Raw genomic sequence first — 26,839 nt, 5'->3', positions numbered from 1 at the left:
TAATCATAAGCGACCGAGCATGGCAACGGAGCCTGAAGCAGGTCTTGTAAATTCTTAAAAATCCCACTAGCCCTGCAGGTGAGTTCCTTTAGTATACGTACTCAACCTCAGAGAAATGCACTTCCCCAAGCTTTTTGTAAAACGGTGCACGTCTCCATACGCACACTTCATTCTTGCTGCAATGCTGTCAAGTATGTGCAGTGAAACCTGTATTTGCCATTTACTGCAAATGGTGTGCTTGCAGTAAATGAAAAATACGTTTCTTACATCCCCATACTCGCCAGCAAAATAGAGTATCATAGCAAATGGTACTCGCCCTTCATAAAAACTACTCGCCAATTCTAGTGGGCTAGTAGATTTTGCGAGCCCTGCCGAACCAGTCATGGGAAGCGGGGGGGGGGGGGGGGTTTCTCCCCTCGGAGAAAATGTATACAATAGGTTAAAATGGTGCATTTTACAGCATTCTTCCTTGAAAACTTGGGTAAAAGCCCTGTTTGCAAACGTTTTTGTGAGGTAGCGCTTGAAAAGGATCCAAAAGATTCCATGTCCAGAACATTGCACAGAAGCATTTTCTAACACATGTTCATGAGGCCTTTGCCCACAATGTACGCCAGTATAAAACATATTCATGCTGGCTCTACCCATACCTGTGCATACATGTCCATGCTGGATGTATCAATTTACTAGTATACGTGTGTAAGTACATGCTCCAAGTACATGCTCCAGTTGGCCGGAGTGCTGCTTCCCTCCCAGCTCACGCATTTATACAGCATATACACTTTCACATAAGAAACCCATACAACATACATTCTCGCATTCAGAAACGCCTCCAAACAATCTACACTCTCATTCACGTGCGCGCCTATGGTCATAAACCATTGCACGCGGACAAATATGCATACCTTCTTTTTGTTTTTTCGCTTCCTTTCAGTCTCGTTCCTGACTCCAAACACCTCTGCATCACACTTTGTTTTATTATTTGTAATGCGCGAGCATACCCTCAGATAACAGTGCACACTGCCTCCCACTGCAAACCGGAACCATGAGAACTTCCTGCTTCCTATACATATGCACTGGAGCACCACCGCCTCGCGACACCAGGCTCTCTAAATGTGTGGCAAGCCAAATGAGTGCCCCCCAGTAGATTTGGCCATGCAATACAACAGCCTGCATCGGCAATGGGCTATGCAGGGGTGGAGAAGCAAAACCTCCCAGGCCTTACATAGCCCATTGCACATTTGCAATTGGGTACTGAACTGTCAAAGGGAAACGTGGTTTCCCTGTATGGTTACAGCCAGCCCAGGAGTGCTCCTTCAGCTGCTTGCTGCACCTGAGGGAGCGCTTGACTTGGCTCCTCCACAATGGGTATTGGGTTGGTGCCCATTCTGGACAAGCCGTCTGTCTACATTAATGCTAAAGCCCAAACAATCCAACATTGGGGCAAATCACTGCCGACTCTCCTCACCTAAAATAACTACTTCATTACCACTCTTGATATTGAAACATATGCAGAAAATAGTTCTAAAGTGCTTTTCTGTAAATGCTGGCATTTTAAGTGCTTGCCAATTTGCATACTTTGTTATAAATGCCTCACCATAAGTACTAGTATGCCACACATAAAGGGCTTAAATGGCAGAGTTGTATTCTTTCACATCCGACATTGGACAACTTGATCTCCATAAACTCTCCTATAGGTCATGCTCAAGACTTGGACACTGCCATGAAGAGATTGTATGATCTAGCGGATCCGCTTGTGTTTTACTCTTTGACAAAGGCATCTTGTGTTGTATAATGTGCACATATACCCATCAAAAAGTCACATTAACTTTTAAGAAGAGCTCCGTTTTAGAGAAAAGCTTACTCTGGTGCTGTTAAGGTGCTTTCTACAGCCATTCGTTGAAAGGCTGTACATTGGAGGTGGTTTTCTGCCCAATGGCCCTGAGGCGTGAGCGGCTGGGGCACTCTCTAACACTTGCTGGACTGTCACCCTTTCGCAGAAGCTGCAGCTCGGGGGAAAAAGGCGCACTTGCCATCAGTGTCGAGCCTTTGCTGGATTCCTTGTCCGAACTCTTACGCTCTCCAGGAGGACAAAGTGACGTTCCTGACCCCGTTGCCCCATATTCGATGTCCATGCCTCGAAACGCATATGGATAGCAAAGTGCTAAAGGTTATTGATGTGATATTATTCTGGGAATGCCTCAGCAGTGTTTATGCTGAGCTGGGGCCCTGGGGCCAGGGAAATGAAAAGAAATAGCGTTGACAATGTCAAGCAGTAATGGGGTGAAGCTTCTTGTGTTTTGGTTGGGCGGGGGGTCGTTTTCTGCATATTATTATTAATATGTATTATCTTTTTTTTTTTTTTTTTTACTCCTGTTCTCTGCATCTTCCTTCGGGAAGTCTGAAAAAAACGGACGTTCCTAAACCTAAAAGAAAATGTGCACTTTGTTGGGAACCTTAATGTTGTCTGCTAACATGGCTGAAATCTCTTTGCAGGAAGAAAAGGCGGCCACAAGGGCCGAGCACGTCAGTATACCAGCCCTGAGGAGATCGATGCACAGCTTTTGGCAGAGAAGGAAAAGGCACGGGTAGGTAACTTGCATAAATGCCCGTCTGACCTACGTGAAGTTTGATTTGGGAAGTACTGCTGCTGTCTTTACAATACTATATGTATACCTACTAGCCAGCCCTTTGCCCTTAATGCATTGTTTTCAGCTAACAAGCACACGTTCCACAGCACCTCCCGCTCCTGTAGCCACCCCTGAAATGTCACCTCTAGTGCTAAACCTCTGACAATGCATTGTGGGAATGTTCATATGCTGGAAGTGTTCACGTTTGCTTTGTGACTTTGGTTTTGCATGTGTGTGTGTGTACCAACTTCCCATTTTGATTTTTAAGTTTGACTTTTCACGTTTTGTGTGTATATGTTATTTCTGGGGCTTCTGAATTTGTTTCCGATAATATATACATAGTCCGCCATCTAGTGGTTCGTCCAGTGTTGCAGGTTTTTTTACTGGTAAGTAGGAGATGTATTGTATAGTGGTGCTCTCTCATACTATACCTATCCAACTTGACTACCCCCCAAATCGACGTCCCTCAGGTTCGGAGAACATTAGTGAGGACGACATGATGCTGTCTCGAAATTCAACATAAGTTGGAGTCATATAAGCATGACAAAAATCATGTTATGGTCTTGAGCTCCAGTTTCTGGTGATGCACTCATGGAAGATTCAATTTAACTTCTGCCACAACTATAAACAATCGACTTGATAAACACCCTTAAAGTGCACTATCGTTGTTGCCGTCACCCCACTAAACTGCAATGTTGGGCATCTTATGCCTTTGAGGTGGGAAGGGCAGGCACCTCAAACACGGGTCAAATATTTGAAATTTCAAATATTGAGTCACCCTGGAGGGTTAGGGATGGTGGGAAGGCGGCGGGGGGAGCTTGCAGACTGAAACGAGACTGCCCAAAAGGAATCTAAAAATAAAGGAAACTCGCGAGGAAACAAAATAGTCGTGCCAAAGCTCCTACAACGCCTTGCCGCATCTTCCCAGTCACCCCCAGAAAGGTGGCTGCTCGGGCAGAATTCACATTATTCGGGGGTTCTGCTGTCCCGTTTTATGCAGCATCTAAATAAACGTTTTGCTTTTGCCACTTTGATTTCTAGGATCTCTTACTTTTGTGGTCGGGGGCTTCCACTGAAGTCCCCGTGCCACTGCCATAGCTTTTTTTTTTTTAAATGTATTTGGATTATTAGGTGGTACTTTATTGCCACTTAGGAGCCGGAACTATTGCATTAGAGTACAGATGGGGAGAAATGCCATGTGAGGATGGACATAAAGCTTGTAGTTTAGTTATTTGCTCACACATTGACTGCCGATGGCATGCCAATCCCTATGGCCAGTCCCACCCGGTGCTTGCCCCTCCCCACCAGAAACGCCTCGTCATGGGAACTCTTCGTTCTCGCCTTAATCAAGTCTTGCCATCAAACTTTGCACTTCAAGTGCCTGCCAGTGTTTTTTCAAAGTGTCTTCTGAGAGTAAATTGGATCTGTAAAAACGCCACTGATGTAATAAGAATGTCTTAACCAGGTCTGCCTTCCATGAGCACCATGCATGACCTTTGCTGAAGCCTTGTTAAAAACCATGAATAGCAAAGCCCAACAGTTTTGGCTTGTGTGTGTTTTAGGCAAGTGCCTTTCCCATCCCTACACAAGAGCCCAAACATTTGGCATTGCCAATGCTTGTTTTTAGTATGTGGTCCCATGGTAGCACACCGGACTAGAGTGCATTATAAGCACCATATTTTGGCCCTAGATTGCTTATCACTCCTGATTGGTTTTAGAGATTATGCTGGGGGCAGCTGTAAATTAGTTTTGGCGTCACCAGGGGATAGATGGATTTACAGCATTAGTAGCCCAATAAACTTCTTTTTGTATTTGGGCCTTTGCTCTGTTTACGAAAACTGGGCAGGCCTAAAGTACCCATTGTGCAAACATGGGTTCACTCCCAGCCCTGCAGCCTCTAGAGTGGTTTCAACTGGTCCTAGACAGACCAGTACACACACAGGGAGAGTGGACCAGGGTGTTTTGCAATTCTTGGGGGCCAGCTTGGTTGCCAACACGTTTGTAATTTGTGAGTTGGCTTATGCCAGCCCAGGAGTGTCTTGGTATGTCTGGGGGGGGGGGGGGCATGACCCTACCTCAAGTCTCCTGGAGCTTTCTAAGCTTGATTGGATTTTTGCAGGCTTACTGTCTGCTGCTGGAGGATTTTTGCATTAAAGCTGTTTTAAGGACCAGGTCAAGCTGTACTGATTTGGTACTGTGCCCTTTTCCTAAGCTCCTGTTTGTTTCCTTCCTGGGCTGCCCTCACCCTCTCCTTTGTGGTCCTCAGTGGACGGGCTGTATGTCCTGTGCTGGGATCATTTCTGGGCGTTTTCCTGCGGTCTTCCCAAGCAGTCCTCTTGGTCATGTGCTTTGAGGTAGGTAGGTAGGTGCAGTTTTCCCGAAGGGTGGTGGGGACACTAGTACTCGGCCTCTACTGTTCGCCAGGGCCGTTCTGAGTTGCCTCCACAGTTGTTTCCTTATTGGGACTGTCTTTTACTGGTTGCTTCTTTTGCGCTCAAGCTGTTCGGATCCATTGGGCCAGGATCTTCCTGGGATTTTATTCCCTGTTTTTGATCCTAGTTGTTTGGTAATCTTCATGGGGAAGCAGATTTGTTCTTTTGGGGTTTCTGGATCATCGTTGATGCAGGATTGAAGTCCTTGGTTGACCGGGTCCTATCCCTCGACCTGCAAGAGAAGATTTGTACTCAGTTTTTTTGCCATTACTGAGCTGTGACCGACACCATGAGTGCCTACACCTCTGGCCTGAACTGGGGGCTATTCTTCAAACTTTCCCTTAGATCCGTAGATTTCCTTTTTCTTGATCCGTGGTCGTGGGATTCCGCAGGTCCCGCTTCTACCGTGGGTTGTGATAGACTTGCATTGGCCTGAATCCTGCTTTGCTGCCTTTCTTTGTGTCTTTTAGCTCTAAAGCCTGGAGGCCGAGCACTTCGAATGGGTTTCATCTGTTGCATGTGGCTGTGTTTTCCACACTAAACAGACTTACTTTTCCCCTCAGACACTGCTGTGCCTAAAGACTTTGCCCCGTTATTTCCTATGCACAAGTGATGTAGCCTTGCACACTCTACTTAAATGGCTTTTAGGGGTACGTGTTGGGCATTGGTGTTTTTTCTGGATTCCCCTATGGTCCGTGTGTTTTATACGGTATTCCCCCAAAAAGGCAAATGGGCGGAAAACAAACGAGTCCACAAAACTATATGTTTGGCAAAATTTGTGCAGGATTTTTGTACCTTTTTTTTGGGTAAAAAATATTAACTGGGTAAGGGTATAGAAAGGGTGCGTGGGGAATTCAAAAACTGTTTTCGGCCTCGTTTTTTAAAGTTTTTTTATATGTATTTTTCTCGATATTCTCTTAGATCCGTTTTCTACAAAGAACAAGAATTTAAGCTGGAACAGTTTTCTTTCTTTTTTGAATGTCCTTTGAACATCTACATTACCCTCCTTTCATAAACTTGTCAAAATGTATCTCTTCTTGTCTAATTTCTAGGGATCTGGTGCTATAATGCAAACCGGATCTTGGTGTCTCTGTATGCTTCGCTATTGTCTTTTTTTTATAAAATGTTTTTTATTTTTTTATTTTTATTTTTTCTCCTCCTTGGTGTGTATGTAATGCGTTTTTAATAGTAACGCCACTGAATGGTAGAGGAATTGTGACTTACTATGGGTCCTGGTCATGACTAGACCCATTATTACTTGGGGTTCCTTTTTCTCTTCCCCACCCCTAAAGCCTAGTGCCTGTCACCAGATGGTGGACTTACCTTTTATATTAGGCGTGTATAGCGCCTTTATTGACCATTGCTGTTTCATAGCAAACATACACTGCATGTTAGTACCTATAGTACTTATTTGAAGTACGTAGATCTTCTTTGCGGCTGCTATGATGGTGTTTCTGGGGATTATATTTTTTGTACCCTTTGTGGTGTATTGTTTTGGGTAACTATTGGGAATAACTATATTTCACTGCCAGCCTCCCTCCTTACACTGAGTTAAGTCTGAATGCTCTGCCATAGGTACTCTTAATAGGTGTCTGGTGTGCCTTTCTGTTGGAACCCAGTTTTACCATTGGGCTAGATGCTTTCACATTCCTTGCCGGAGAGCTGTGGAAACATCTCGAACAGGGGCCCAGAAGAAGGAACATGGCACTCCAAAGACTGTGGCAGAACCATATCCTCGAGCACATGGGTACAGAAACGCACAAGTGAGTTGCACTACAGCCACTTACGCTGACTCTCATCCCCCTACCTCTGCAAGACCAGCTCTGATGCCTCGGTCCAGGACCAGGGTGCTGGCTTTGAAAAGCACTGAAACCCACTGTAGCGAGAGACTTGACACAAGAAAACCTCCACTGCCAGAGACCAGTAGGAAACATGACGCTGAAGCACTACGGCACAGGTCAAGGGGCTGAGAAACGCATCTAAATCACTCAATACCTGCACTTCTAACCATTTCTGTCGATGCCTAAAATGCTACAAAATCCCCCAACATCCACTACTGAATCAGCTAAGCATACTGCAGGTAGCCCGGTGGAATGTGTGCAGGTGGCGGACTCACTTGGGCACATTGGTGTAGGCAGGATTCCTTGGACCGGTGGACTCCTAACCTCTAGATGTGTGCCGAAGCAGGGGACCCCACAAACTTATTAGTGTGTCTGAGCATTTTTCTTTGCACGCTTCCAAGGACCGGGCTAAAGTGTGGGCATTTGTTGTCTCTTATACTCTCTTTGATAATTTTTCCCTCAATAATTCACACAAAATTCAACAAAAAGTACTCTGTATCCTAGTTTCAGAGTGCACGCTGATGGAAAACAAAAATAAAGTCTTTAATTTTCAAGAAGCACATCAAAAACGTTTTGACAAGGTCACCTTGCTTGTAAGCATTGTAGCATGTGTGTATGTTTTATTAACTTATTACGCGCTCCAGACCCGTAGGTAATAGGGCACCACAATATGAAGATGCAAGGCTTACAGAGTTATACAGTATACACAGAAATGCAATTATAATAGTAAATACAGTAGATACAGCACACAGTTCGGGGTGCAGGTATAGAGGCTATATAGTTACAATAATATATAGTGTACAAATATACAAGTTACGGATGAAACACTCTGTGGAGCCCTCGGACTCAGGGTAGAGTAGAGACATATGAATTCCTGCAGTAAACGGAATTCAAATATACAAAATGCAATATAACCGCTGCCATATAGCAGTTGGTCTCACAAGTAGAACAGATTCCACATGTAATTCAAAGGTACCATACCGTTACGTGAGGATAGTAGGTATAAGGACTGAAGGGGTGGGAGACTATGGGTCAGTCGGGATAATGTGTTTGATGACATTTTTCCTAAAGGATGGGAAAGCTTGGCCCCTACGCAGGTCTTGAGGAATAGTATTCCATAATTTCTCTGCCTTTACAGGGAAACTGTTGCCACTAATGGTGGTGATCCTGTATCTAGGTATAGTCGGACAATTGGTGTTACCAGCTCTAGTTGGTCTAGCAGAGATTCTTCTATGGAATTTATCTGAAAGGTAACTAGGGGCAGCATTGTTACGGGCTTTGTGAGTCAGAGACAGTGTCTTAAGCTGAATTTTGTTACCTGTAGGAAGCCATTTATGTTGGCGCCTGAGAGATGAAATTTGGGTTCTTTAGTACCTAGGGCTGCTCTTAAGGCATTATTTTGTAGTATCTGGAGATTCCGTATAGTAGTTTTATTAGCCCCACTGTAAAGGGCATTACAATAGTCAATTCTGGAGAGTATTAGAGCTCTGGCCAGAATCAGACAGCCATCATCCGAGAGGAAAGGTTTGCCTGCTCTTAACAGTTTGCAGGTGTAAGCCGTGGACGAGTTTAAAGTTTTTATCTGTTTGTCAAAAGATAGTGTGGAATCCAGATAGCCCAGAGTTTTTACCTCCTTGGAGACTTTAATGGAGTGCCCATCAATGTTGAAAGAGGTGAACTCCTGTCCTAGTTTATTGATATTGGCCTGTGAACCCAGAATCGACAACTCAGTCTTATCGTTCAAGCATAGGCCATGAGTAGCCATCCATGCTTGGATGATAAGACATACATTATTCACAAACTCTGTGTCCTTACTGTAATCCCCAGAAAGCGGGAGGAGAATCTGAGTGTCATCTGCATAGTTTGTGTAGGTGACACCCAGAAGTCCAGATCATCAAACAAAGGCTTGGTGAAAATATTAGTGTTGGTGAGACACACGAGCCCTGAGGATCACCGCACAGAATGGGGGTCGGGTCAGCGGCTGCCGATGGGGAGAACACTCATCGTTCTCTCGCTCAGCAAGTATTCAATCCAACTGATAGATTCCTGGGAGAAATGGGCAGCTGAGTCAAGGTGTCTGCAGAGGACCTTTTGATCAACCAGAGCGAATGCGGCTGAGAGATCAAGTAAGAGCAGAAGTACTGTCCTACCTTTTGTCTCTCAGCTCGTCTATTTGTGTTTTTAAATCGATTAGGGCTGTTTCTGTTCCATGTAATGGGCGGAAACCAGATTGTCTATTGCCTGGGAGTTTGTGACGTTCAAGGTGTTGTTGGATTTGATTATAGGTAGCTTTGTCCAATATTTTGAGTAGAAATGGAACCGTAGTGATGGGAAGGTAGTTGGTCAGAATGAAGGGATCTAATGTCTGTTTGAGGAGAGGGAGCGCCCAAGATTGTTTGAGATTAGCCGGGATGGTGCCTGTGGCAAAGGAGGCATTGATTAGTTTAGTGATGAATGGAGATAATTCTCTAGCCGCATCTTTTATTAGTTGTGCTGGACAGATGTCACCTTTGCAGTTGGAAGGCTTCAGTGACAAGATTATTTTTTCTACTTCCAGAGTAGACATTTTAGAGGAGTGGAATGTATTCTTGTGTGCTGTCAGTGATGTGCTAGGCAAATGGTTATTTGAACAGCACTGTAGATTAAATGCTTTTTATTTTAGAGCATGTTAATTTTATTAGATAGCGCCTGTTGAATGTCTGCAGACCATGCTTTGTCTTTAATGCAGATACCCGGTATCGCTATTGGAGATTCTAATTCTTTTAGAATAGAGAAGAGTTCTTTCATACTAGAGTTTGATTTAGCAATACGCTCATCGTAGGAATTACGTTTAGCTTTGCAAATTTCCTTCTTGTAATGCGAGGAGAGTGAAGATAGTTTAGCTTTATTCTCGTTGGAAGGGCAGAGTCTCCAGTTGGCTTCACTCTTTCTCTTCAAAGTGCGAAGGTCTTTAAGTTGTGGCGTAAACCATTTGTTTAAGTGAGCTCTGGGTTTGCTGGCTCTTAATTTAGCGGGGGCAATTTTATCCAAAGTGGTGAGCATAATGTTATTATATTCATGGACTAGGGTGCTGGGATCAAGATTTTCAGACAGAGCGTTAAGAGTAGGGAGGATAGCAGGGATTACTTTCTTAGCTGTTATACTTTTTTTTTATTTCTAGTGATGCACGTGGTGCTTGAAGGGGACCTGGGGGAGTGGGTCTTGTGGTAGATACATGGAAGGACACCAGTGAATGGTCTTTCCATGAAAGAGGCAAAATGGATGAGATGGTGACTAAGCAGTTGTAGTCTACTATCCAGTCTAAGATTCTCCCTTTTTGACCAACCTTTCACTGGTGTTGGAAGGACACCAGTGAATGCTATGTCAATAGCATGGGCGACAAGCGATCTAGCATTAAGAAGTGCACCTTTTAGATGAGGAGTCTCACTAGCTTCTTTGACTAGGCTAAGGTGAGCTGTGTTGTTATCAACGTGTAATTTGTACTTGTAATTGTTAATCTGGGGGACATTTATGTTAAAATTAGAGAAGGATTGGGATCGCTTAGGATAACTCAGTTTCAGGCTAGGCTTGTAGTTAGTTTTAGGATTTGTAGGTGGTAGAGATCTTCTCAGTGGTTCGTGTAATTTAAATCTTGCGCGCAGTCTAATATTTCTAGAAGATGTGGCACATGTAGTGATGTATAGGTTACTACCTCAGAGGCACCGGGGGCATTATTAGTAGCTTTGTTTGTTAGTGTAAGCAGGCTAAGGTCTGAGATAGGTGCTAACGGGAGCTCGGCAGATTCTGCTAGGCTTCTAGTACCCATGTATGTAGTGGCCGTCATTATACAGAGCAGAACTGCTGTTAACGTTAACATCTTTTCAATTGGGGTGTTAGGATATTAATCATTACTCGTGGGCACCCAGGCGAGAGTTATGACTATGTAACATGCAGAATGTCTTCAGTAGGCAGCATACGAATGGAATACCTAGCAGTCAGCTAGTAACTTAGGCCTAAACATAGTTTGGCAGTGGAGTTAGGACAGTATCAATGGGGCAGCTAAACGCTGGTGCAAATCGGATGCCACAGTAAGTATGGCAGCTGAATATTAATGCAAGATCTAACGACTGTAATGAGGCGGCTAAACTCTGGTATCAATAGCAAATGGCACATACACAGCGTTACTGTAATGGCACATTCCGGGCCAGGAAGGGAGTGTCCTTAGGGCAAAATTAGATGACACAGTAAGTAGGGCAGCTAACCATTAGTGCTGCATCTGACAACACAATAAGAAAGGCAGCTTAGCATAAGTGCGAGATCTAACGACCGTAATGAGGCAGCTAAACTCTAGTATCAATAACAAATGGCACATACACAGCGTTGCTGCAATGGCGTAATCCGGGCTAGTATGGGTTGCACTTGGGATTGATTACAGATCACAATTGCGCAATTTAAGGGAGATCTTGTATTGAGCGCCGTTTTAAGTCTGTAAATACTGCATATGGGCATAGTAGAGGACAGCTAACTAGCCAAGTTGCCTACATACAATCACATGGCTAAGCTGCGAGGTTAGAAGGCAATGGAGCAGACGGCAAGAACAATTTCAGGTAGCCAATATCGGCGGTGGCAAGAGTATACATTAGAATGGTCGGGTATAGTGTTAACGGCACTTTGTAGTTCATATAGCATAACGAGGCTATATTTTGGTGAAACCTATAGGTGGCAGTTTGTAGAGCGCTGCTTACCCAGCTAGATGGGACAAGGAATATAAATGTCTTACGGTCGCTTCTACGGAGGTGCAGGGGTCCTGACACTCGGCCCTTGACAGGCTCACGACAGGAGGAAGCCTTAGGCAGTGTGCCTTCGGTGGTGGTCTGGCTTAAACGCCTGCCGGCTTCCTATAGGCCCGTAAATAGTGACTCCAGGCCAATCGGGACAAGGAACTGAGCCTAGTGTGTTTGCTTGTGTGGAGGCTGCTAACAAAGATTGCGGGCGGCCATTTTTAAATGGCTATGGTCCTCGTGGTCATCTATGGCAGCGATTGCGCTCTTGCATACTGGAGGCAGACGTGCTGCAAGACGAGTGTCATTAAGCACAAGTTGAATGTGCTAGCGAGAGGCTCCAGTGACATAAAATGCTTTTTTTCAGAGGGTGCCGCCGACATCCGGGATCAGTGGCATGAGGCAGATAGCCTACCTTTAGATGGGAGAAGCCTCCTGGCAGGGCACCGCTCCTGCAGTGGAGGTAGGGAGCTCCAGCTCCGGCAAAGGTAGGGCAGCAGATGTGAAGTGCTACACAAACTTTGTTTTACTGTTTACCGACATTATGGAAGCAGTTTAAAATATGTTGCTAGCTGGTGGCTATGGGGGATGTTATACTTACAAGAGATTGGAAACGAACACAAGGACGATCAATTGTATAATGACTCTAGTTTTGTTCTTTTGACGTAACCATATGCTAACGGAGTTGTAACAATGCTCAAATCTTTTGTTAATATTTTGCTTCTTTTTATTTTTTTATTTTTTCTTCAAAATCAATAAAACCAAATAAAAAAAAAAATTTAAAAAAAATGTTGCTAGCTCGGACTTTATGGGTGCTAGGAGGCCAGATTAAACCATCATTGCAAATGATTTAATACTTGAAGGGCTTGTCACAATCAATAGTCCCTCCAGTTGTCCACTCTGCACGGATTCTCTATGGGAAGCTGTGGGTGCTGGTCGTTGCTGGCAGGTACCTAGGATAGGTCCGAAAATGCAAACTATGTAAAATGTACAGTTAAATGTGAATTTTGCTCTCCCAGTGTCCAACCCTCATATGCCCCTTAAGCTCTTTTCTGGCAAACCCCGTACAGTCAAAATAAATGCTACCTGGAGTATGCAGCCAATGCCACTGCATCAGAGCGAGACTAACAACATTTTAATGCAATGTAATATTGCCTCACTAAGTGGTACTCCTTTACACGTATAACTAAACGAAAGACTCATCACTGTGAGTTGTGCAGGATGCACAAAGATCTCTGCAGGTCTACATGTATGTGAATCCACTCTACGCATAGAAGTACATATTGCAATACTCCACATGCAGAGTAACTGGTGGATGTGGTTACATTGAAATTAGCAATGTGGAAAATCAACTATTACATATTTATCACATCACTACTTGACGGGTTTCTAAACAAAATACTGAACAAGATTGCAAATAATTTTTTTGTAATTTCTGGTATTGGTAGCACATGGCATTTTGCATTCCTGTAACAGGCCCTGCACAGATAGATGTCAAAGTGAGCGCTCTACTGCTGTGCTATTGGATCGGCTCTATATCAAGTCGCCTGCTTGTCACATGCAAGTGCCTTGGTACTATGCAGAATGTTCATAACCATGTGCAGATTTCCAAATGAATGTGTTACATGGGCTTCATTTGCAAAAACTGAAAACGGAGTCAAATCTAATGATGGCGGTTTAGCTTGTGAGGGAGCTCTCTGGCCAAAGGGGTTTCTGTGGGGTTCCGTCCTGTATGCTCCGCTGCGCAATAGAACGTATGAACAGCAGCACCTGACTTTTCCATGCTCCTCTCCTTTTCTGTAAGTAAAGGTGCAGGAGCCGACGTGTGGGGGGGGGGGGGGGGGTTAGAAGGGCAGCGTATCCCACGGTTTTTTTTTGCATAGTCCTTTCAAAGGAGACTATAGGATGAGGACTCTGGGGGGGGAAAGCTATTGAGATGTCCTTTAAAAAAAAAAAAAAAAAATCCTGGGCTGTAGAGCACAGTTGGTGGCCCTCATTGTTACACTGCAGAACACGAAGTGCACGTTATGCACATTTTGGGTTGGTCGTGGCACAGCCTAGCTGAGGAGATTGCTTCGGGCTGCACTCGCATGGTTCATTTCTACAGACTTTATCGACTGTCCCTCATGTTGAAGGATGTTCAGAATTAAAGTGATCGGGGGAGGTCCTTCCTAATTTTCTTGATGTCATCTCTTTTCCGGTTCTTGCTGTACCTCCTGGTTTGGGGCACAAATATTAGTCTCTTTTCTTTCTGCTTCCCCTAAACCCCTTATGCTGCCCTGTATCGTGGGTTCAGAATTCCTTTTCCTCCATTTCTTTTGGCATACTAGTGACATATCCAAAAAGCTGAAGTGCATTTCCATCTACAAATATAGTTCATCTTACAAATCAGGTGCTCTGTTAGAACATTTTGCCAGGAAAATGTAGTGATGTGAAAACATGCTATCAAAATGTAGACATTAAATGCAAGCAACGCAGTGTGAATGTTGCCAGTCATGAGGTCGCCAAAATGGTATTTTTTTAATAAAACATAGAAGTTTAAGGCTGTAAGCCGAACAATGAGCCACACTCTTAATGAATCTGGCAATCGCCAACCTTCCACAATCCGCCTAACTCAATTTCTAACCCAAACTCTGAACTACAGCCCTTATTCGGCTTTCCCTGACTAACCCTTAAGCGTGCTCAAGCATTTTATTTGCATGTGACTCGATACAAAAGCCAAATAAATAGGAAGTGCACAGTGACCCCAACTCTAACCCTATCACCTGCTCTCCACAAATTCCAAAGCCTTCCCCTAATCCAAACCCTTGCTCTAGTTTATTTATGTACAGTAGGAAGAATTCTCTTTTGATCACAAAAGAATGTGCAAAAGGTAAGAAATCGGACTTGACAGGAAGCAGTGAGCTTCCTATAATGGGGTGAGTTTAGGGGACGTTCTGACCGGTTGTGGAGGGGAGATGGGGAGTAAATGGAACAGTCACCAGGGACAACACATAAGTGAACATGCATAGATGAGGGCAACCAACATTGGACATTTTCAATTGCAGGTAGGCAGCACGACCAGCTGTACTCTGGATGTGACCTTGATGGGTGAACTGCTAGAGTGGAGACAGAGGAAATGAGGGACGGGAGGCAGTTTAGAGGTGAGGGGAAAAAACTAGCAGGCTGTTGAGAGGTAGGTTAAGAGGGTAGCTCTGAGGTGAGGTTGGCTTTTAGGGTGGTTTTGAGCAAATCCGTGGTTGCTGTTTCTTGGATGTCCATGCAAGTGGAGCAAGAAGAGTGGAAGAGCGGAAGCGAGAGGAAGCACATGAAGGGCGAGGAGCCTCCAGGGTAGTCGAGGAAGCACAGCAGAGGTTATGAGAAGGCTTGTAGAGTTGGATAGAGGAGGATGTACACTGTGAGGTGGCTTGGAATTTTGCTTCTGGAGGTCCAGCAGGAGTCCACCAAAGTTTCAGGGAGATTAGTTTTCGTAGGAGGCTGCACCGCAGCATGGTCGCAGGACCCCTGGTATTGGCGGTTTGCATCCCAGGAAGGTCGCAGCATGCTGTGGGATGGCTCAACTTGCAGGTTAATTATGGGACTAATTATGCCCACCAGTCCATGGGAGGAAGTTGTCCTCTTCGGAGCTTCCCTGTCAATTTGTAAACTGGGTCAGGACCGCAGCAGTCACTTCAGCAGGCTTCACCGGTTAGTGGACGGGCCAGCAAGCGTCTTTGGTCGTCTGTGTCTTTGGTCGTCTTCATCTTTGGTTCTTCTGTTCCAGTGATCGACTTGTCTTAAGCTTCCAGATCCAGGCCATTTATCATGGAACCCAGCTAATCGGCACTCATCATACATTCAAACTTTGGGGGGTGGATGTCTTTTTAGGACAGCCAGCCTCCCAGTTGTAACCCGATCCATGCAGGCATATGTTGGGGAGGAGCTAGCACCTTCCTGCACCCCCCCCAAGCGCTTTACAATTAGGCAAGACTTCTCTAAGCACTAGAGCACTTGGAAAGCTTTTTTCATGCAAAAATAATCGCACACAAGACGTGGCCAGGAACTAAATTTAAGATATTAGCTGAATGAATTTGTGAATGTTAAAACATATGCAGTTCTTAGCACGATATGGGTCCGAAATGCACCCCCCTGCAATCCCACCCCCTCCGTTCCCGGAAAGAATGCATTCAGTGCTCAGAATAGACTACAGGCATTGCTGTGGTGCTCTGCTAGCACCGGCAGGCCGGCAAGTGGTTTAGCAGCTGTTTCCTGTCTATCAAAAAACCCAGGCAGGCTGGGGCTCCTGCACACAATGCAAAATTATGGGTAAATTTGGTTTTGAGGGGAATTACTGAACCGGATTGAGTGAAGTATGGAGAGCATGGTGGGAAGGTGTGCAAAATGATGATAAACAGGAGCTATGATGTATTCTTGCAGAGGCTAGCAGTATGCTAAGCAGATTGTTCTAAATGGAAACCTGGCCATGCAGGAAGGAACACTGCAGCACTTTTGGATGAGTCATGTCAGTATCCAGTGACCAAGTCAAGAGTATTTAAGCTGCCTGCCTAGCACCAGTCTGCAGGACCTGGGAGCGGTTGAGGGACCGATAATACCATTCAGGAGCAGAGTCCTTTGCCCCATCCTCATTTCTGTACAGATTAAATTTGTTATCCTTGCAAGACAGACACTTGGCCTTAATTCCCTAGAGGGGTGAACTTTAATCTGAGCGTTATTAGGGGTACCTGTATAATTAAAGGGGTAACCCTGTAAGTTGGGCTACCTTTCACATGCCAGAAGACAAAGCGCTGCAGCGGTTCAGACTCCTCCCCCTGCCAGTTTCCTGTCCTCAGACACTTTGGATCCTTGGCGGGCTACACAAAGGGTTTGCATAGAAGACAACTCAAACCAGGACTCTTCCCCCTCTTCCCCCTCACCCCCCCCCCCCCCAACTTAGGACGGAAGAGGGACCAAGAAAGGACAAGCATCCGAAAAAATTGTGAAAAAAGGAAGAACTCCCAAATTAGGAGGGGAAATCCCAAATCTCACTATTAAATTAGTGATATCCCTACACTTTTTTTTTTTTTTTTTTTTTGGGGTGTGCTGTATAACAAAATGTGTGTTGGGTAGATGGATTTAGCACTTCAGTGTAGCTCAGAGCCCCCGCAGCCAACCACTTGCCCTCGTCTTACCCATATGAGAAACCTTCTACTAGGAGTTTGTTCCTCCTCCACCACAGCTGCCACCAAAGCAAGAAGCTCATCAGCAGCTCCCACCTAAACATAGGCTCACTACTTTACATAGCTCAAACAAGGAGACTTTATTACCTACCAATAATAAAAACACAACTGCCACCACTCCAATTCCACTCCAGTGTGCCCTCATTAATGCTCAATCTCTCCCACCACATGCCACTGAGATGCATGATCTTCTTACTAATTTGGACTTGAACCTACTCGCCATCACAGAAACATGGCTTCAGGAAGCGTCAGGACCAGCCTTCTGTCCAGCCTTACCACCAGGATACACCATACTACATCAGGACAGAACAGTTATAAAAGGAGGGGGTGTGGCCCTCATAGCAAAGGAATCCCTTGCTATTAGACAAATCAACTTGCCAGTAGGTGAGACTGCAGACTCACTTGGACTCACTATCGGTAAAACTCTCCCTCACCCAATAATACCATCACGCTCAACATCTAATCGCACACCCCCCTCCCCCCAGGCCCTCTACTCAAATCTCCTCCACCTGCTAGGAGACAACCTGAAAAATACCACTAAAGTCATCCTTTTGGGTGACCTTAACCTTGGCTTCAACGATCCTAAAGACAACCAAGGCAAGTCCCTGGCCAAAGTCCTCAAGGACATGGGTTCCCTACAAAGAGTCACTGACCCCATGCATACGAAAGGGCGTATATTAGATTGGATAGCTGACCATAACTGTGCTGCACATATCTGCTCCCACACGCCCACCTCTGGACCGACCAGCTCTGGTTCCTATTGTTAAGGACAATCTGTCACAAGACTATTGTTTTATAATGGTTTTTTAACATGTATGCACTTTGTATTACAACATTGTTTTTAATAATTGTTTGAACACAATTTTGATACATTCTCTTTTATTTTTAACTAATTACTGGTCGAACTGTTGATGAATCCATCTACCTAACACATATTTTGTGAAAAAAGGAAGAAGCCACAATTCTAGATGAATGGTGACCCTTCTGTGCGTTACCACGACTGAAGACAGTCTGCGAGTAAAAATTGCACAAAGTCAGAACACATTGACTGCCACCAGCCATAAAGGTATGCTCGTCACTGTAACAGAAATGTTACAGGAGCAGTGAGAAAGGGGATACTGGGTAACCCCCTCAGCACCCCATATAAGGATCGCCATAGAAAATAAAGGATTAACAAGTTATCCCTTTGCCCTTTAACAGTAGTTCACGCAAGGAGAATAAAAGAAAAGCAAAGGTAAGCCTGAGGGACTACCAGTAGTGCTGCACAAAAGGTGCTGTGTGCTACAAAAGTAAATTGGGTGCCTTGGGACATATAGAGAAAACATGACTTCATAAAAAAAAAGTAATAAACAAGGGTTCCCATAAGCGAAGTAAAAGAAAGAGTGAGTGGGGAAAAAGGCTCCCACTCAGGCGACGGATACAACAACAAAAAACAGGAATCAAGCAAAAAGTGCTGGGATTCTCACAGGTGAAGGAGATTTGGCATACAAATGAAAAATGTACCCAACTACTTAATGTTTTGACAGTTTGTAATATCTTCTCCGCTTTTGGGACAGGCATGGTATCGATAGGCGACCAACAACAGTACTCGAGTTTCCACGATCTTTATTAAAATGTCCGGATGGTGTAAGGCCTAACTTGCCCTACAACTAATATGTGAATTTGTATATCCTAAAGAAAACTAAGGAAAGTCTGAGTCTCTAAGTTCAAATCAAAGTTCTGTCTGTGTCCCAAAAGCAATGCTTGCCCTCACATCTATAAATAAATAAATAGTGTGGGATTTCTCTTAACTAAAATAGTGTTAAAAACTAAAGGCTCAGCTGCTTTTAGCTGAAGAAGTTCTTGCACCTTATACTTTAGGCGCAATATAGTTCCAATAGCTGTTGGTCTAACCAGTTTTGTGCCAAATCTTGAGGTTTCTTTCCCCAACACAGTGTTTAAAGTTCTCAGGAATCCCTTCCCCGAGATTGCACTGTAGTATTCAATTTACTTGCCACAAAGTTTGTCTTCCCACTGTCTAGGGCCCTCTGGTCTCGGCGCAGTTGTCAGACCACACAGTCCACCCATCACAGGTCGCACAACCATAAGTTCCTCCCCTTTACCCTCTGTTACACTTTTGTACATCAGTCTTTTGCAAGCTTTCTCCACATTGTTTTGTTAACCTCTTTGCTTTAGTTCTGCTTGCAATACTGCTTTTGCTCAGTCCGACACTCCTTGTCAGTTTGTTTGCCAATGTTCGTTCAGTGTTTAAAATGCTGTATTTTTACTTCAAACAATACATCTCTCTTGCTTGTTATTTAATATTGCATATTTTCATTCCCACTGTACTTCTCATTCAGTTCTGTATTTAAGTTTGTGCAATTGCATTCAAACAGTATTGTTCATTCAGTTCGGTATTAAGAGAAACCATTTGCATTCAAGTAGTACTTTTTGTTCAGTTTGAGATTCAAGATCAAGTAATTGCATTCAATTCTGTGAACCGCTACTTGCCTGTGGTTCCCTGGGAGCCCTCCGGCACTAGCAAGACCTCTGACCCTCACTGGTTCTTCCCGCTCCACAGTGGCGGGCCCTGTTGCTCCCTCTCACCTCCTGACCATCCTTCATGAAGTTTATTTTTTCAATCATACTAGATGACAAATACGTTCTCCAGTTGGTGCAATTTTCCTTAATCTCCATTTTTACCACCTTCATATTAGGTTTCCAGATTCAAGAGACAGTGTTCACTATTCTTTCTACCCTATTCATAAATGTGTACTCTCAGTCGAAGATCTATGTAATCTAATGTTGAGGATTTATTGTCCTGTTTCCATGTATAATATGGAATGTCAGCATCAATACATCCATTCAAGGGAAACCTTTCCCATTCTTTCAAAATTCCTGTAATGTGCAAACTTGGTTCTCTTAATTTCCTTCCTGCATCCCTAGACCAACGAATAGGAACAGTCTTCCAGACATTCACTATTTAGATCCCCCACCATCATTATATAGCCGGAGTGATTTTTCATGCCGTTTTTCCAGCTGCTTTATCATGGCTGTCGTAAATATCTCTAATTCGACTCTAGCCAGATTTAAATAGCTGTTTATCAACAAACAATTACATTGTGGACCCCCATTTTCTCAAACCAGCTCACTGGACCACCTGGATATAACGCCCAGAGTCCCATTCCACAACTGTCACCCATAGCTCTCAACTCACACCCTTTTGGTGGGTGTCACCCGCATTGTAAACAACTGACTCACCCGCCAAGAAGCCTGCAAGCCCATTCGTTTCAAGGGGCCTCACCCGCCAAAAAATAAAATCTGGTGTTTTCACCCGCCTTTGCGACACAGATGGTTGAGAGCTATGCTGTCACCCCAATATTTCTTTGCACACAATAGTCCACAACAGGGCCTCCCCAAGGGACCTTGCTGCGCTTACGCACATTTGACTTAAAATTCATCCATAGTGGGGGAGGCACCCACAATCCATATTTTTTGTAATAGGTTTACAAGACCTTTTACCAAAGACGTCCCGATTTTCATTCTGTAGCAAGTGGGAACTTCCCCTAGTGTTCCACCTCATACTCTGACTGGCATTTCTGAGTCTCAAGAATTCCTCCTCGTTTTGAATTTTATTTAAATGGGTTGTGTTGCCCACTCGTTCATTTTAGCTTCAAAAGAATTGCTCACAGCTGAAACCTTCACAAAACTATATGTACCATCACTGGGACCCAGGTTTACAATTAACAGTTCAAACCTGTTCTTACTCACTTCTTTCGATACAGACGGAACTTTCGGTTCCTTTTCCTATCTCTGATCTAAACCCAAGGACAAGAAAATATCAGAACCCATGGACAATGCCAAGGTCTTGTCAGGGACCATAGTTTTTATCAAATTTGTTGCAAAATAAATGTTCACCTGAACGCTTTCATCCATGAACTCTAGGTGTTGTGTCCCTAGAAGCTACAGAACGCAATCGTGGTATCTTATCAAACAAGGCTAACAGATTTTGCCTATTGAGTGGTGTATTTAGATTATCTTTAAACAATCTCTCCAAGTAGGCAACATGATCACTCCTAAACACTACTTCTGTGGTAAACCAGCCTGCTGCTCTGAGATGCCTGCCCTCCGAGTGGAAGGTCTGAGGAAAAAAAACTCTATTTGTTTTTCCCTGGACCCACTTCATTCCCGTCCATTGTAACAGACACATAATTATTCCTCTCCCCCCTCGTCAAAATGGTAAATTAAAGCAACAAACCGGGCTCTGCCGAGGACCCCTGCCTTCCGGACATATACAAAGCAATTCTCAAGCAAGGAACTCCCATGGAATACCACAGGAATATCCTCAACATTTCAATCTGAACAGGTAAAGTGCTGCACTCCTTCAAATCAACGTACATCTCCAGCTACAGAGGACCTCTCCAGCTACAGACCCATATCAAACAGCCCCTACATAGCCAAAGTGCTCGAAACGTACATATACAAAACAACTCAAGAATTCATAGACGAGCACTGCCTACTAGATCAGGCACAAGTTGGCTTCAGACCAATGAGTGGGACGGAATCGGCTCTCTTCTCAATATGGGACGACCTAAAAGCAAACCCGGACAATAGTACTGCCTTGATACTTCTAGACCTAGCCGCAGCATTCGACAGTCAACCACGACATCCTCATAACGAGATTAGAAGGACTGGGAATAACAGACACTCCCTACTGTGGATCAAATCCTTCCTAACTAATAGAACGGAAACCATATGGATGAATCCTTTGAAGTCCAACCCAAGAGACTCCACATGCGGAGTACCACAAGGATCATCTTTCTCCCCGCTATTATTGAACTTTTACCTATCTCCTATTAATCAAAATCATCAAAAGACATAGCCTCACCTGCTACAACTACGCCGACCACCCACAATCTTCAAAATACGAGACACCCAAGAAGAAAACATAAAACTAGAGAACTGCGTTTGTGATGTATTCAACTGGATGAACTCTAACTACCTCAAAATGAACCCAGGCAAAACGGAGATAATGATCGTCACAAAAAACGGAGCAGACAACAACTACATCTCTTGGCCGATAGAACTCTGTACAACCCCAGAGCCATCATCAATTGTAAAAAACCTGGGGGTCCTGATGGACAAAAATCTCACTCTAAAGCCACAAGTAAACACTCTACTCAAGAAATGCTTCTTTCTCGGGTGAGCGGCAAAAAGGATCCTACCGTTCCTGTCATTCGCCAACAAAACACTTAACATCATCGCTCTTGTCATGTCTAGAGTAGAATACGCCAAAGGCTTATGCCTGCACGACTTCTAAAAAATTACAAGGCACACAAAATGCGGCAGCCAGACTGCTTCTCAAACTACCCCGAAGAGAACACATCACACCTGCGCTAAAAACACTACATTGGCTACCAATAAAACATCAAATAAAAATCAAATCCATGTGCATCACGCACAGAGCAGTACACAACCAAGGCGCTGAATTCCTGAGAGTCAAATTACGCCTCCATCAGCCAACAAGAACGCTCTGATCAAGCAACGACATCCGCCTGGAACCGAAACCCTACAACAAGAGAAAACTCTGAGGCTCCTCTTTCTCTCACCAGGCACCAAAAACTTGGAACGACTTACAAAGAATATACGGAACACAAGAAACCACCTACTATTCAGGAAACTGCTCAAATCCTGGGTATTCACTACGCAACTAAAAGACCACCCAAAGGGACACACACAGCTAAAACGATGAATGAAGATACCAATCCCACCAAGCAATCGACTACAAAAAAATGTAACAAACACTCCCCGACATAACAAACCACATAATGCGAGATAGCCATGAGAGGACACTAAAGACTGAATACATAGGCCGACCAAGACGGAAGCACCTGGATGATTAATCAATAGCATCCTGGCCCTGTACCACACCCAAGCTCCAACAGACCTTTTTCACATAGATAGCAAGGGTATAGTGGCCACCCAACCCCCAGCTCCGATAGCTAGACACACCCAATCACATTACACAAAGTTCATTAGAATACAGCAGGGTGTGTGCCGCGCTAACACCCACAACAGTCAGACGGTCAAAGGATAGTAGCAACTAATCCCACCCATAGTAATACAAATTAAACCGAACAAGAATTGCCAACAACCAGGATTCTCACCCCACTAAACCTACCATCAAATCTCTGCATACCTAACTCACCCAAAAATGTACAGAACCAACTCTCGCCCAGCAAACCGCACGCACTTTACCACACTGCATCAGCAACAAACCAACACATAAAAAGCACCTAAGGTCTCGCCCCGGTTCAATACTTACACCAAAGCTCAGCGCACTGTGTATACTGAACTGAAGCCGCCAACAGCACACCACCTCTCTGTCTCCTACTCCCTCTTCTCCCGACTAACCCAACCCTGCACGCCTTCTTGTTTTACAGATCCGCCAAAGCGCCTGGGGACCAACTCTGTTGGTGACGGTGCGCAATATAAATACCTTAACATTTAACATATCTACACACACTGCAGACATATTTTTAGCTCCCACATTTTTTCAACCCAGTTTTGCCAACATTTCTATGCTCTTTTCCTAGCGTGAGGAACATTGGAGACTGGAGACAAAAGACCCCTTGTGCATCCCTCCTGCAATACCGCGGGTTTATCAGCCTTGTCAACTATAATAACACTCTTGTTCCATTGCCTTAACAATCATACTTGTTGCCTCTGCACATTCTTCCCTGGCAAAGCCAGGGTAAGTCAAACCTCGCGGTCTGCGGTGTCCGTGGCTGCAAGGAACTGACATCAGCCTGGTTGTGAGGGTGCTCACAGCATTGTTTGCTCCATCCACTGTACAGGAGTACAGCCACCACCTGCTGTGCCCGCCCGCTCCTCTGGCAGAAACAGTGGTGTCCCCGTTGCCCAGCAACATTGAAGGCCATGCCCCCTTGCTTCACTCTCATCCCACTCGCCAGCATTTTACATCCACACTAGGCGAAGTCAGGATAAGTCGGACCTTGCTGTCTGTGGCTGTCCGCAGCAGGCGCGATGTTACTAATCACCTTGACTCTGCCATCTGCCCACACATCCTTCTCCCCGATGCAGCTCATGGTAGTCTTTCCTGCCTCTACACCACCGGCACGACCAGTACATCTATCTGGATCCTACGGCTGCCTCGGTTTCATGACGGTAACTTTTATTTGCCCATTGTCCATATATTCAATGCCATCAACAGTTTGCTCGGATACTTCACGATTTTCTACCTCTCGAAACTATTCCATTCTTACCTACCTCCTTGCACTGCTAATCCTTTTCTTGTTGACTTTGGTCTATGCGAACGCAAGATCACTCTCCAATAAATCCTCATCAGTACTGAACTTGTTCTTGAGGCTCAATCTACACTTGCTCTGCGTCACTGAGACATGGATCCCTCCCGAAACCACAGTCGCTGCTTCCCTGATCACTACTGAGACGTCCTTTTGCCATACCCTCCGTACCTCTGGTCGCGGTGGAGGGACTGAAATACTATATTGCGCAAGCTTTGTAGTTGCTTCACCTTCCTCACTTCTGCTTACTAGTTTTTCTTCCTTTGAATTACTCCTTCACTACTTTTTCTAAGCCTCATCCCATTTCATTTCTGCTAATCTATCGCTAGCCATCCCAGTCTTGAAAGGTGATGTCTCCACTCCAAATCTGAGGACGTTTTCAATTCATAATCATATCACATCTTATGACGCCTGCTTTCTTGCTGCCAAACAATCCTATTTCTCTGATCTCCTCCACGCAGCCAACTCAACCATGACAACTTTCAAACTTTCTCATCTTCTTTCTCCTCGGACTTTGGACCACTCACTTAATTCTTCTCTATCTGCCTCTGTCCTAGCCTCATTTTTCTCCTCCAAGGTGGCCTCTTTGCCTCGCTATCGACTCTTCTTCTTCCACACCAAAACTACCCTTCTCGCCTGTCTTGCCTCCTACCACTTCCATCTCTCATTTCCCTTCCATCATAGGCGAGGACATCAATCTTCTGTTGACCTGTGCTCATCCTACTGCTGCAGTAACCAACCCTATCCCATCTGCCCTAATTTCTAGTCTATCCCTCCCTCAAATCTTATCTTGCATCTCTTTAATATTTGTCTACTAACCTCAACTTTCCCCTCCTCCTTCAAACACGCCTCTATCATTCAAAACTTCTGCCGACCCTTCTCTTGTTTACAAACTTTCGTCCTATTTCTCTTTCCTTAGCCCTCTAAACTACTTGAACGCCTGGTCTATTCCCAAGTTTGCTCATTTGTGTCGAATAGCTCAATCCTCCCTCGTTTTCCCTTGCATGCATACAATAGAAACTGCTCGTTTGTGAGTCCTAAACTCATTGCTCACGAAATGTCACCCTAAGCACTCTTCATTCTTATCCAACTAGACCTTTCTGCTGCCTTTTGACACTGTTGATCACTCACTCCTGCTAGCTAGCGTCTCTCTCATTCCTTGGTTTTTCTGGCTCTGTCCTTTCCTGGTTTAAATCCTATTTGTCCCAGCCGACATGCTCTGTCTCATGGGGTGGGACAACTTGCTCATGGTGTCCCACAAGGATCAGTTTTGGGACCTTTTTCTATTCTCTCTATACATCTCCTCTAGCTAAAGTTTCTCATGGCCTATCACATTACTTCTATGCCGACGACACTCTACTCTTCCTTTCTGTCTCTTCCTTCTCAGCTGACATACACACACAGCTGTCCTCGTACTTATTGGCCATCAATTCCTGGATGTCTTCCCACTATCTCGCACTTAACACTACAAAAACGGAATTAATCTTTTTCCCTTCAATTACTATTCCCCCCCCCCCGTACGCCCACGCACTCTGCCTTCCTCATCCATATCCGCTCCCCATTGTATCTACTGCCTGCAATCTGGGACTCGACTTTGACTTCGCTCTATCCTTTAAACGCCACATTTCAATCTTCTCTCATGCCTATCGCTATCATCTATTCAATATTCGCAAAATGTGCTCTTCTCCAGCATGGGGTCTGGCATGGATTCACATGCTCATGAATATTCCCCGTCGTCCGGCTGGGAATCCTCAGTAAAGAAAAAATCAGTATCAGTTTCGTTTCTGATCTGTCTTTCTTAGTAGTAACCAATCACTGATCTCTGGGTCATACTGCCCCCAGCCAATGACTGCCCTCTCCCTAAGCCCCGCCTTTGGCAGCCATCCTCAGATTTTTACCGCACGCTCAAGTGTTGGGAGTCCTCGTGTTTAGCTCTCGAGTTTTTTACTACGTTTTTTCAGGAGAATTTCTCATTTTTTCGGTTTAATCGAGCCTCAAGCTCCACCGTTTTCTACTTCCGATAATGGGGACCCGTTTCGGAATTCTTCTACGCCCTTCAAGGGTGAAGTTTTTGTCGAGTTTACAGTTCTTGGAGGATTCCGGAAGATCTGCGGCCTACCTCAACGGGACATGGCCCAGGACAAGGGGAGCTCGACGCCCGGATCCAAGCTGTTCAGGAACTGCCCTGGATGCGGATTATATAACGTTTTCGAGGACGAGCATTCGCGATGCCTCTACTGCCTCCATGGGGACAAGACGCACATGGAGAGGGACTGTGCAAGAACCTTTCGGAACGGACCAAACAAGATCGTCGTTCCCGCCTCGCCACCTGGCTGGAGAAGGGCACAGCAAGTGAGAAGGCGAAGAAGAAGTCTGAGCGGGCTTCTAAGTCCTTTGAAGGCGCCCCGGCGACGGGGGCCCAACAGAAGGCCAAGCACAGTGAGTCTGCGGGCGCCAAAAGGTCAGGCTCTTCGGTTGCCAAGCAGGGTGCTACTTCCCCAGCACGTTCGACCACGAGCCAGCCCTCTGGTTCGGGGAAGAGTAAGTCAGAGAACCCGGGTAGGCCGTCGTCACGCCCCTTCCCCCCCGCAGTTGTCCCCAGCCGACGAGGTTGGCTCTTTCCACGCCATGATAACCAGGGCATCTGAGCTCTTCCAGC

The 26,839-nt window shown here is 45.0% G+C and overlaps 1 protein-coding gene across 2 annotated transcripts in view; it reads left to right on the top strand.

Moving 5' to 3' along the window:
- The window catches only part of PDAP1 (PDGFA associated protein 1), a 150,826-nt gene that overhangs the window by 45,361 nt on the left and 78,626 nt on the right, over positions 1-26,839 (top strand). For both annotated transcript variants that reach the window (XM_069645564.1, XM_069645565.1), the window contains exon 2: positions 2,494-2,585. In XM_069645564.1, coding sequence (XP_069501665.1) covers positions 2,494-2,585 — 92 coding nt within the window. The remainder of the gene's footprint in view (positions 1-2,493; positions 2,586-26,839) is intronic.

Source organism: Ambystoma mexicanum, chromosome 2p (genome assembly GCF_040938575.1).
Source record: "Ambystoma mexicanum isolate Mex_15411 chromosome 2p, UKY_AmexF1_1, whole genome shotgun sequence".
In the NCBI taxonomy this organism is placed as follows: domain Eukaryota; kingdom Metazoa; phylum Chordata; class Amphibia; order Caudata; family Ambystomatidae; genus Ambystoma; species Ambystoma mexicanum.
The sequence above is the reverse complement of the archived record's forward strand: the minus strand, read 5'-3'. Positions and strand labels throughout refer to the sequence as shown.